The 12,806-nt window shown below is 49.5% G+C and overlaps 1 protein-coding gene across 1 annotated transcript in view; it reads left to right on the top strand.

Annotated features, from left to right (window-relative positions):
- Positions 1–3,872, top strand: part of SPR (sepiapterin reductase) — a 7,267-nt gene extending 3,395 nt beyond the window's left edge. The window contains exon 3 of the mRNA XM_055312506.1: positions 3,072–3,872. Coding sequence (XP_055168481.1) covers positions 3,072–3,262 — 191 coding nt within the window. The 3' untranslated portion in view covers positions 3,263–3,872. The remainder of the gene's footprint in view (positions 1–3,071) is intronic.
- The last annotated feature ends 8,934 nt before the right edge of the window (positions 3,873–12,806 follow it).

The raw sequence follows: 12,806 nt of genomic DNA, 5'->3' as shown, positions 1-12,806 counted from the left end.
AGCCTGCTTCTCCCTCTGCCTATGTCTCTGCCTCTCTCTCTCTCTCTCTCTCCCTCCTCTCTCTCTGTCTCTCATGAATAAATACATAACTTTTTTTTAAGGACTAATAAATTCAGTAAAGTTGCAGGATACAAAATAATACACAAAAATCAGCTGCATTTCTGTACACTAATAACGAGCTATCATAGAAATTAAGAAGACAGCCCCATTTACAACTGCATCAAAAAGAACAAAATAGGAACAAATTTAACCAAGGAGGGAAAGACCTGTACACTGACAACCATAAGACATGGATGAAAGAAATGGAAGAAGACACAAATCAGTGGAAAGATATTCTGTGTTCATGGATTGGAAGAGTTAATATTGTTGAAATGTTCATACAACCCAAATACATCCACAGATTCAATGCAAACCCTATCGAAACTCCAATGACGTTTTTCACAGAAATAGAACGAACAATTGTAAAAATTGTATGGAACCACAAAAGATCCCAAATACCCAAAGCAGTCTTGAGAAAGAGAAACCTGGAAGCATCAACTCCCTGATTTCAAACTATATTACAAAGACATAGTAATAAAAACACTATGGTATTGGCATAAAGACAGACACAATTTACCAGTGAAATCATGTAGGCTGAGTGTCTTGAAGAAGATAATTATTGGGGGGGGGGGTGTTGAAATTTTGGAGTGACTTATTAGCTCCATGAACTTGGATGTACAAATCTTACCCCAGATTTGGGAAGTTCTCAGCCATTATTTCTCTGGGATTCCAATATCCCTTAAGTCCTCTTTACTCTTTTTTGTTCTTTTTTATTTTGTACTCTTCTGCCTGGATGATTTCTAATGATCTGTCTTCTAATTGAGTAATTTCTTTCTTCTGCTTGAAGAAGAACAAAATTTTATTCTTCTGCTTGGTTGAATCTGTTGTTGACTTCTCTTGAATTCTTTAGTCATTTTATTCTTCAACTCTAGGATTTCAGTTTGTTGGGTTTTTTAAAGTGGTTTCTATTTCTTTGTTGAATTTATTCTGTTCATGCATAGTTTTCCTAATTTCATGTAGCTGTCTATCTGTATTTTCTCTCTTTTTAAGATTTTATTTATTAATTTGAGAGAGAAAGTGCATGTGAGCAGGGAGAGAGGAAAAAGGGAGAGAGGGAGAGAATCTCAAGCAGAATCCATGCTGAACACAGAGCCTTATATGGGGCTCGATCCTACCACCCTAAGATCATGACCTGAGCTGAACCCCAGAATCAGACACTTAACCAACTGAGCCACCTGGGCACCCCATCTATCTATATTTTCTTGTAGTTCACTGAATTTCTCTAAGAAGATTATTTTAAATTATTTGTTCATAGATCTAATTTCTTTAGGGTCAGTCATTGGAGTTTTAGAGGTTTCCTTTGGTTGTATCACATGTCCCTGATGATTCATGATCCTTGTGGCCCTATGTCGGTGTCTGTTTTTGAGGAAGTAAGCACCTCTCCCAGTCTTTACAGGCTGACTCCAGTAGGCAAAGCCCTTTAACAGTCAGCCTATCCAGTGAATCTAGGTGAACCACCTGGTGTCATCTGCATCAGACTTGCTGCTGGAGTCTTTGGGCAGCCTGTTGCTGGGGTGGGTTGAAAGCCTGGGTTCATGGTAGTCAGTCTGGTGCTGAGCCTGGCAGGGAGCCTGGGTTTGTGGGTGCCTCCATAGAGCCTGGGTTTACAGGCACTGATTGCAAACTTGGAGGCATCTAGGGCCATAGGAGCTGGCTGGAATATGCCAGGTACCTAGGTTCATGAGGGCTTGTCAGTAGCCTGATACCATGGGAGCAACCTGAGGCCACAAGGACCAGCTTATACTGGAATGGATTGGCGGCCTGGGTTTCTTGGGGCTTTCTGGAGCCTGGAACCACTTGGGGCCATTGGAGCTGGCTGGAGCCAGCAGGCACCAGAATGATCCTGGGGCCTATGTTTGTGGGAATCTGTGCTATAGGAGCTGTGTGGGGCTGTGGGAGCCACTTGGGGCTGCAGAGGCCACTGGAACTGGGGTTAGCTGGGGGCCTGGGTTTATGGAAGCCCATAGGGAGACACCTAGGGCCATGGGAGTTGGCCCCATGCTACAGCGGGTTGGCTCTGGGATCCCCTGTGAAGTCAGGTGCTTACTTCACTCTCCTCCCATAGGGAGAGTGTCTCTACACAGGGGTGCCTGGGCTTGGGGGACAGATGATAAGGGTAGTACAAATCTCTTATTTCCTACCTTCCTCAGTGCATCCTTTCTTATTTCTGTGTTTCACCCAGGTAGTATAATCCCTTACCTGGAATTCTTGGCTTTTGTGAAGGTAATTTCACATGCAGCTAGTAGTTCATATTAATGTTTCTGGAGAAAAGTGCTAGAAATTCTTATGCCACCATATTGCTGATCCCAGCAACATTTTAGCAAGATACATTCTGCAGAGGGCTACGGGAGGAGTTGAAGCAGAGAAAGCACCAGAGGGCCGGACTATCGGGGTATATAGAAGCAGAAGGGTCCGTCCTACTTGGTGACTGGTCAGCTGCAGGAACAGAGTGGGGAGGGAGGAGGTGAGGATGGAAGTTCTGAGCTTGGGCAGCCCTGGTGGCGCAGCGGTTTGGCGCCGCCTGCAACCTTGGGTGTGATCCTGGAGACTCGGGGTCAAGTCCCACATCGGGCTCCCTGCATGGAGCCTGCTTCCCCCTCTCCCTGTGTCTCTGCCTCTCTGTGTGTGTGTCTATGAATAAATAAATAAAATCTTAAAAAAAAAACAACGAAGTTCTGAGCTTGAGAGGAGAGTGCTTCATGAATAGAAATGGAAAAGTCAGGAGGAGGAGGTTCTGGTTGGACAGGAGATGATAAGCGTGGTTGTAGACACAGTGGTCTGGAGACACCATGTTCCTTGGGCATCGGAATTTGAGTCTGGAGCTGAGTAGTGGCAGAATGACCCTGACCACACTTGTCAGCCAGGGTGAGGTATTCCCTGTGGCCAGACCTGACTCCACCATACTCCACACACACAGCAGGGGACCCCTGCCTCGGGCCATGTCCCCTCAATGTCTGCTCTTCATGCCCTAGGTCCCCTGGACACAGACATGCAGCAGTTGGCTCGGGAGACCTCAATGGACCCAGACTTACGAGAACGGCTGCAGAACCTGAAGACAAAAGGGGAGCTTGTGGATTGTAATATGTCGGCCCAGAAACTGCTAAGTTTGCTACAAATGGACACATTCAAGTCCGGAGCCCATGTTGACTTCTACGACAAATAAGCCAATGCCTTGGCTTCCTGGGGCTTTCTTCCCCCTCCCTCAGGCACACCCAGGAGCCCTGTGCCACCCCACATCCTGCCACAATGGCACTGCCCACCCTGCCTTACCTTGGTAAAGTCCGCCTTACCCAGATAAGCACTCCTACCTACTGTCCTGCCCTCAGATCCAGCTAGCAGCGAGGGCCTCAGATTGCTAGAATCCCAGTTCTTAGGAGTCTATTGACCACCCTGGGTTAGGGGGAGCTTGGGCGAGAGAAATTGTGGTTGTTGACTTTCTGTCTCCCCAGAAATAGAACTTTAGGGATGGAAAAAGCTGGACAAGAAGCTGAAACCCTGAAGAGGAGTTGGGTCTCTCATGGCCAGTCCATGGCTGAGCTGGTGTCAAATGGGAGGGCCCACGTAGATTCACCGCCCACAGGGGAGGGAGGACAGTGCAAATTCACACGAGGATGCCCCATGGTCATGGTAGCAGGACCTTGTGTTGAACTTGTCCTCATTCTGATGCCTCCTCCCTCCAGAACCTACCATCTGTCCCTCAGTGGGGGGGGGGGGGAAGGAGAGTTTATATGCATGTGAAAAGCAGATACAAATAAAATGTAGATTGTCCTTTATTAACGCTTGCCTTCTCTGATATGGGGCCCATGACTGACTCCTGGTTCGCTGGTCCAGAGGTGTTCCTATGGCAATTAACCCAAACTTTGGGCCTTGTCCTTATTTCCAGGGGAGTTGTCAGGGTTCTCATGGACCCCTACCCAGTGGTGAGCTCAGGTTCAGAGTTGAACAAGATGGACATTCCCAGACACCTTTTCCTCTAGATGCCTATGCTGACCCCAGTCTTTAGTAGCCTTTCCTCATCCTTGACCTATTCAAAGAGTAGGCTTCAGTGCCTGATTCCCAGCCACCCTGGCCCTCTCAGATTCCCAATCCTACCCGTTGCCCACATGGCAATGTTCTGAATGATCTCCTTAGGGGGAAGTCTGTCGTGGGATGAGCCCTCCTGAAAAAGTCTGTCTGGCACATGGTTCTGGTCCCTAGTGGGGTGGGCTTAAGGCCAACATGCCTTTGGGGAAGGTGGGCAATATTCCAAGAGGGAAGCCCTAAGAAACCAGATATGTTAACAAACCCATCCTTCTGCCAGTCAGGGGATGTGGGCCAGGGTGGAAGCTCCACAGTGGTGGAGGTCTGTAGCCAGCCAACTGGCCCCTTGCCCTCTGTCCTTATTTAGGAGAGACCACTGTCTCCCAGGACACTTCCCTGCATCTGAGGTTGTGGGAGGGAACTCTGTTCCTCCTCATGTACAGCAGAGGGCGCACGGAGGCCGTTCCTCCAGGAGAACCCCAGCCACTCCGCTCAGGAGGCAGGCTGTGGGCCAGAGCCGGCAGCGCCCTGATAGGTTCCCTAGGAGGGAGCCAGTAACTCCTGCTCTTTCATTGCCCAGCAAAGCGTTTGCCCTCACTGGAGTCAAAACCACGGCACTCACGTCCCTGGTCTGCCATTTGCCAGCTGGTAACCCTGGGCAAGTTGCCTCTCCTTGTTTCAGTTTCCTTATCCGAAAAATGGTACCTCCCTCAGAGGGTCATTGGGAGCATTAAGTGACTGAATATTTGTAAATGTTTAGCATAGTGCTAGTTTTGCAGTAGGTGCCCAGAGATTCAGATACTATTACCTTTGAATATCAAAATCCAGATTAATCTGGAGCCCGACTTGCAACCCAGATGCCCACCCTCTTGCTGACCTACAGCAAGAAATCTCACTGTGCTCCCCCTGCTTGAGGCCTTGGTGGGCTGGCATTCAGTCTGGACAGCTTGTTCTGGACTCACCAGGCCCATAGGAACATGCACGACCCTTGAATTTAGAAACCCTTGGCCCCATGTCCCCCTGTAAGAGAGATCTTGAAGGGTCTTGCAGCAGGGCCCTCGTCCTCTGGGCTGTCTCCTTAGAACAGAGGAGCTCCAAGATTCCTTCCAGAAGGTGGGGCTGGGCCAGCCTGGGCTGCCCCTTCTGTCTGGTCAGTGTTGGGCAGATTTCCTCACCCAGCCCTCTGCTCCTGCGGGAGTGTGAGAGCAGTGCACCAGCACAACCCTAATGGGTGCCCCATCAGGCAGGATTGTTTCCCTCTTGTCCCACCAGGCTGGTTGACCAGGACTTTGTAAGGAGTACCACATGTCCCCACCAGGTGGCGAGGCCCTCCCATGCCTGACACTTGTCCTCGGGAAGCCTAGGGATTTAAGTGCCTTGGAAACAACCCTCATCTCTTTCTCCCTGCACTCTGGGATTGAGAAGGCTCTGGGGTCCCCAGGAAGCTAGAGAAGACAAAAGAGCTGGGATCACTCTCCCTAGTGGGCCCAAGGCCTCCTTAGTGACCCATGGGCTCCAGCAACAGGATTTCCCAGACCTTGCTCCTCTGGCCCAGACTTCTCCCACCAATGGGGTGAGATTTCCTTGCCCCACCCTGGGGGGCTAACCATCTGTGTTCCCAGAGTGCAAGGCCTGGCTTTGGCCACCGCACACATGAGCGCACTCAAGCACATACACAATACATGCCTACACGGGCCCAGAGTCCAGCCACAAGGTCGAGCAGGGCCCCAGATTAGCCAAAAGACAAACAAAGTTTCTCTTTGACGTGAATGAGCTGGGCAGTTTTTTGTTTTCGTGATTAATACCCTGATGCTGGAGGCCAGCAGCTGGCCTGTGAGGCAGGGGAGGCAAATATTCTAGGCCTACCCCAGGGGGAAATCCAGCACCTCTGTCCATGAACATGACCAGCTGGGACTACACTGTTCAGGAGCATCCTCCCCATCCCCAGGTGCTCATCCTTCATCCTCTAGCAGCCCTTACTATGAACTGGAAGAGGCTTGGACTTCTACTTTCAGGGAGAGGTTGGAGGAAAGGAGGCAGGCAGGAAGGGAGAGAAGAAAGTTCCTTTTTTTCCTTTGGGGCATCTACCTCTCAGGACCACCCCCCAACTGACTCCAGAGTCTCAGCATAATTCCTCAGCTGACCAACCTGGAAGTTACCTGGAGGTTTCTTAGCCCACAGGCCCACGTTCCCTGATCCCCAACCTTACTTTGGAAGAGAGGGGCCTCTCTCCCACTCCCCTAGACCTACTGTCTCCTCCTAGAGCTGCAGAAGTCTCTCTGGTCCATACTCTGGTTCACTTTTAGTCTCACTACTGCTGAGAGAGGCCTTTTCTGCCCCCACCCTGCCCTTCCAAGCCTCAGCTCAACCCAGGGAGCCAAGGCCTCAGGTTCAAAAGCCTGTGTATATTCCACAGACCTTATCCAGACCTAACCCATTGAGGTCCTGTAGAGTGAGGAATGAATAAATGAATGAATGAAGAGAGTGAACAAGCAAGTGAGCCAGGGAATGCTAGAGTGGCTCACTGCCAGGTGGATAGTAAAGCATTTAAAATGGCTCAGGTGTGATGATGGTGCCCGGGAGTCAGGTCTCTGCAGCCAAAATCCCTCCATCCCAGGCATCCTTATGTGAGGGTTCAATCCCACCTTGGGTTCCTCCTTGGAATCCCTAAAGGAAAGCCCAAATGTATGTATTATGGAAGTGGGTGGGGCTGTCCTGTGTCAGAATCACCTGGGCAATTAAAAAAAAAGAATCACTTTCCCATTGCTTCTCCTTCACCCCAGATTCCAATTCACTGGATCTAGGTATGTCCCCACATGCACTAGAACACTAAAAAGTGAGCTATGAGAAATAATTAATTCATTAATTTAAAAAGTGGGCTGTAAACCTTGCAAACCCAGGTGGTATTGGCAGAGATCAAAGAAGACAGCTGCCTAGAGAAAGGAAGTCTAAGGCACAAAGTCAGAGTTAGGAGTTGGGGCTAGCCTGAGGTCAGAGTTAAGGATCAATATATGACCAGGGTCAGGGTCACTGTGAGTCCAGATCTGGGGTCAACATAGGGCCATGGCTAGGTTCAGTCTGTGTTGGGGGTTGGGAATACAGAAAGGGCAATTTTGGAGTATTCAGGGAGGCAAAAGAGGCCTGCAGTATTGGCTTTTAAAATATTAATTTGCATGTAAATGATGAGTATCAGGGAGAACTGGCTCGTTAGGAAAAGAAGGCCAGGCCCAAAGACCAAGGTTGAGGGGCTGCTCTCTCGGGGCCCAGGATAGCCCCAAATCTGTCCACCCCATCCCCCCACCGGGCAGGAGCCCTGTGCATAGGGCAGGAACATTACCTAGAACAAAATGGGCTTTAAGAGTTCATCCTTATAGCCAGCCTGGGTGAGACAGGAAAAGGAGCTGGGGCAAAGTGAAGACGAGGGCACCTGGGTGGTTCAGTTGGTGAAGCATCTGCCTTCAGCTCAAGTCATGATCCCAGAGTCCTAGGATTGAGCCCCTGCCTCAGGCTCCCTGCTCAATGGGGAGCCCGTTCTTCCTCTGCCCCTCCCCCATTCTCTCTCTCTCTCTCTCTCTCTCTCTCTCTCTCTCTCAAATAAATAAAAATCTTAAAGAAGAAAGAAGAAGAAGAAGAAGAAGAAGAAGAAGAAGAAGAAGAAGAAGAAGCTGAGAGAAAGGGCAAGTCTCCTCTCCTCTCTGGAACACCCAGGCCAAGACACAAAAACAGACACAGCAGGGCACAGCTAGACAGGGTAGGGTGAGTAGGACAGGGACAGGAGGCTGGAGGAAACAGAGACAGAAAGACTTGAAAATATAGTAAGACAGATTTAGATGGAGGGAGAGATATTGGGAGAAGCCACACGCTCCCACACACTCATACACTCTCTCTCATGCACACACTCACATACACTGGGGCGTGAGCTCACGTAGCCACCCTGAGCCTCACTGGAAATAATCCCACTCTCGACGCCAGGGCCTCAGCTGCACAGGCGGTGCCGAGCTGTTACCTTGCACATCTGTCAGCTCCAAATGTAGAAGCTGTCATAGGGGTGTGTGTGTGTGTGAGAGAGAGAGAGAGAGAGAGAAAGAGAGAGAGAGTGCCTGTGTGCATGCCTGTTTCTCCCAGAGAGTTCTGAGGGCTTAGCCTGGCAGAGGGGGATCCCCAAGGGCCCAGAGGTTCTCCAGGAGGTCCACACTGCAGGAAGCAGGCCACATTCCTTCCCATCCTGCCCAGAGAGAGGCCCACACACTGCCCGGCTTTAGGAGATAGCCCACTGGATGTGGCTTCTGTGGCCTGGCTTGGCCACATACAGCCATGAGGTCCCAGGCAATCGAAGGAGCTGGGCCTCCTCATTTGTTAGGTGGGCATGTCAAGTAGCCTCTTGATGAGCCACAATGAGTGCCTGGCTTCAGGTGCATCGGTCACTCCTGGGACTTCAGGGGTTTTCAGCCTGTTGGTTATAACTGGGGATCCCTTCTGTGGCTGACTCCCCACTTCCGGGGATGTACCTAGCACACAGGTTCCTCTGGGGGCACCAAGGACATTGTCTTCCTTTAGCCTTCTCTTCTCCCAGCCCTTTCCATGCTCAGACCTAAGGATGCGCCTAGAACACTGACTCTGGACTGCAGAGGGCTCTGCCCTGGATCCTCCAGAAGGAGAGAGGGTTGGCACAAAACCCAGGGACCCAGGGATAGATAACCCTTTCTCATAATGATTCTTAGGTAGAACCACGTGCTTTTTCTCTCTGACGACCCTTTCCAGAATTTTGGCCCCCTATCCTCATGTGTCGGGAAGTTTGTTTTTGTGTTTGCACTCTGCCCTGCCTTAATCCAAGCCTGTCAGAAAGGGATTTTACAGCAATGAGGAAGAAAGCCCCAGGAACTATCCAGAAGGGAAGGTAGCCTTTTTTTAAATTCTAAGTATGAGAAAACAGGTTCCTGGCTGAAGGGCCCCGTCCCTGTGTCAGGGCTCTTCCACTGGGCTATGCCTACTCAGTGTGGCCCTCCCCAGTCCCACAGAACTGACACTTTGACTATATGGAGACAGACTACACAGCCCAGCCACCATCCCACAGGCTGGCAGCCTCACCATTGATGTGCCCCATCAAAGCCCACCCTGACCCCCAGAGCCATATCTCTGTCTTTCCTCCGATCCACCATCCTTTCTGCCCAAAGGTTGGGTGGAACATTCTAGGTAGGCTGTGGGTGCTCGTGTTGCTCAAGCAGGGGATTCTGAGAGAGGAAATGAAGTACTAAGGCCTTGTATCCGTGGCTCCAGGCCTGCCTTTTCAGGAAGGCGAAGGGCTGTTCTCTGGGGTGTGTTCTCTCCTGGGGCCAGGGTCTCTGTGTGCACATATACGTAGGTATATGAACAACACATGGGCCCTAGCTATGTGCGTGTAACTCTTTGCCGCCTTAGTGTTAATATTAATCGTACAGATGCTTGAACATTTGGCTTTGCTTATGCATGCTAGGGGGTTTATATAATTGTGTGTGTACCTGTATATAAGCATTTTGATGTAAAACTCGCCAGATAACAGCATGTGCACACAAATGTGGGTTCAGGTGTATGTGTGTGCACATACCTGTAAGATGAAAGTGAGTGTACATGTAAACTACTATGAGTGCACATCTGCTTTTGTGTCTGAAAAACAGCGGGTTTGTATGTTGAAACCATGTACGCATACAGTTGTGTGCATATGGTTGTATGCATGCACACATGTGCATGCATGTGGTTACATGTGATTGTGTATCAGCACATGTTGTATCCCTGGGCAGCTCTCAGTTTATAAGTGGTGTGCAGGCGTACACATGCGACAAGGTGTTACCTTGCCAGCACGAACCTATGCAAAGCTGAGAGTGAGATCTAACTGGCACGTGTGTGTGCATGCGTGCGCGTGCCTGGGTGTGATTCTGACCTGGTACAGGCGGTCCTGGATAAATGGGTGTGTTCGGGCCTGCGACTGAGAGCCAACAATTGTCTGTTGCCAAACTCCAGCCACCCCTTAAGCCACGTCCAGTAAGAAGGAAACGTGTGAATGTGCTCGTTAAATAGGAAACAGAACAGCCACAAAAGGCCAGGTCCCGCCGCGGTCCGGTCGGAGTGCGGAGTGAACCGGGAAGTCTCTCCCTCTCTCTCTCCCTCCCTCGCCGGCTTGTCGCCCCTCGCCCCTCGCCCCTCGCCCCTCGCCCCTCGCCCCACGCTGGTGCTGGCCTGGTTCCCTCACACCTAAGCCCAGTGGTGTTTTGCAGTCTTTCAGCTGTTACCTCAGTCCCTCCTCGCCTCATTCCCGATTCACTCCGTTGCTATAGGTATGTTTGAAACCCCAGCGTGGTAGATTTTAATTAGTCTTCCTACAGATGGCCAATTAACATTCATTACTTTTGCCTTGAGCGATTAATTATGAGTTTGGATAGAAAAGGAGAGAAGAGGAGAGAAGATGGGCAGGTGAATGAAAGGAGAAAAGAGAAGGGGTTTGATTGGAGTCTGGGATTTTTACACAGAGCAGGCTGCTGGGGGAGAGGGTGGGAAAGAGCCGTTTGAATCTCGTCACTCCCAGCGGCCTCCCTCGGCCCACAGCTGCTCAGGGCCCCTAATCGGCTTGGCTGGCCCAGCCCTCCAGGAAAATAGAGCTCACACCCTTGTGGGGGCGTCCCTAAGCCTTTGGTGTTCCCTGACCCCAGCCCCTTTCATAATACCGGCCCTCTTGTCTTTCGTGCCAGAGCTGGATGGGAACTATGTCAGGAATTGTCTAAAATGCAGCAGATGACCCAGAAGCTAGGCTCTGCTGAGAATCACTTGTTCCTAGAATTGGAGCAGCTCATTGTACAGATGAGGAAACTGAGGCTGGACGGAAAATGACCCCCAACTCGTGCATCTCAGGAGGAGAGTCCAGCTCTGTTGACTCCTGGCCCCGTTGTTCTCATTCTGCTGCAACCAGGGTGTTTATAAAGGCTCTGTGCGATGTTTAATGCTACTATCTGGAACACACTGCCTGCATCAGACAGAAGCGTTCTTCAAGGTTTCAAATGTAACTCACTTCCTCCAGTGTGCACCCAACTGCCGAATGCTCCTGTGGTTTCCCAGCTCATTAAAAACACTCCCTGGGTGATGTTGCCTGATTTAAGAGCTGTAGCTGTGTTCCTAATCCTCAATTCATTTCAGGAATGGAGGAGAAACTCCTAAATGTAAACGCTGGCCTTTTTTTTTTTTTAAGATTTTATTTTATTTACTTATTTGAGAGAGAGAGAGGGAGCATGAGCAGGGCAAGCAGCAGAGGGAGAGGGAGAAAGAAGCTAGCTCGCCACTGAGCAGGGAGCCCTATGCAGGGCTTGATCCCAGGACTCTGGGATTATGACCTGAGTCCAAAGGCAAATGCTTAACCAACTGAGCCACTCGAGCACCCAACACTGGCCTTTTGGGTGATAGGATTACAGATGACTTTTGTTTTCCTCTTTGAAATCATCTGTGTGTTTCACTGTCACTAGCACAAATATATTACTTAAGCAATATTAAGTATATAAAGTAGGACTACATGTTACTTGAAATTTTCCCAAAATATTTTTTGTAGAAAGAAGCAAAAGGGGCACCTGGGTGGCTCAGTCAGTTAAGCGTCCGCCTTTGGCTCCGGTCATGAGGGTCATGATCTCGGAGTCCTGAGGTGGAGCCCTGAGTCCTGCTTCCTGCTCAGCAGGGAGTCTGTTTTTCCCCTCTCCTCCCCAGCTCAGCTCATGCTCTCTGTTGCTCATATCTCTGTCTCTCTCTCTCAAATAAATAAATAAATAAAATATTTTAAAATAAAAAAAAAATTTTAAGAAAGAAGCAAAAAAGGAGTTCATGATTTTCTTTAAAAGACCATCAATTGGGATCCCTGGGTGGCACAGCGGTTTGGTGCCTGCCTTTGGCCCAGGGCACGATCCTGGAGACCCGGGATCGAGTCCCACGTCGGGCTCCCGGTGCATGGAGCCTGCTTCTCCCTCTGCCTGTGTCTCTGCCTCTCTCTCTCTCTCTCTCTCTGTGTGTGTGTGTGTGTGACTGTCATGAATAAATAAAAAAAAATTAAAAAAAAAAAAAAGACCATCAATCTGGGCAGCCCAGGTGGCTCAGCGGTTTAGTGCCGCCTTCAGCCCAGGGTGTGATCCTGGGGTCCTGGGATTGAGTCCCACATCGGTTTCCCTGCATGGAGCCTACTTCTCCCTCTGCCTGTGTCTCTGCCTCTCTCTCTCTGGGTCTCTCATGAATAAATAAATAAAATCTTAAAAAAAAAAAAGACCATCAATCTGATACACCCAAATTTTAACACTGGTTGACCTTGAGTTAGTTACCCCCCGCCTGGATGCAAGGTGCAGTTCTGCCACCTGCTTAAACTGTGCCTCAATTTCCTCATATGTTAGGGGGAGTAAAAAGAACACCCATCTCGCAGGGCTGGAAAATCTTAGAGCAATGTGTTATGCCTAGAAAGAGCTCAATAAATATTAGTTATTATTACTATTAATAACTGTGATTTTTAAACATGATATCTGGGGGGTAGGATTTTAAAGATTTTTTTTTTTGCCCTCTTTGCTTTTCTGTATTTTGAAATTTTTCCATAGTGAATCCACATCACCTTGGCAGTATGAAGAAAATAAGGAGGGAGAGAGAAGGAAGGAAAGGGGGAAAGAAGGAAGGAGAAAGAAAGGAAGGAAAGA

This window comes from Nyctereutes procyonoides, unplaced genomic scaffold, assembly GCF_905146905.1.
Source record: "Nyctereutes procyonoides isolate TBG_1078 unplaced genomic scaffold, NYPRO_anot_genome, whole genome shotgun sequence".
In the NCBI taxonomy this organism is placed as follows: domain Eukaryota; kingdom Metazoa; phylum Chordata; class Mammalia; order Carnivora; family Canidae; genus Nyctereutes; species Nyctereutes procyonoides.
Note: the sequence above shows the minus strand (reverse complement) of the source record. Positions and strands in the feature narration are given on the sequence as shown.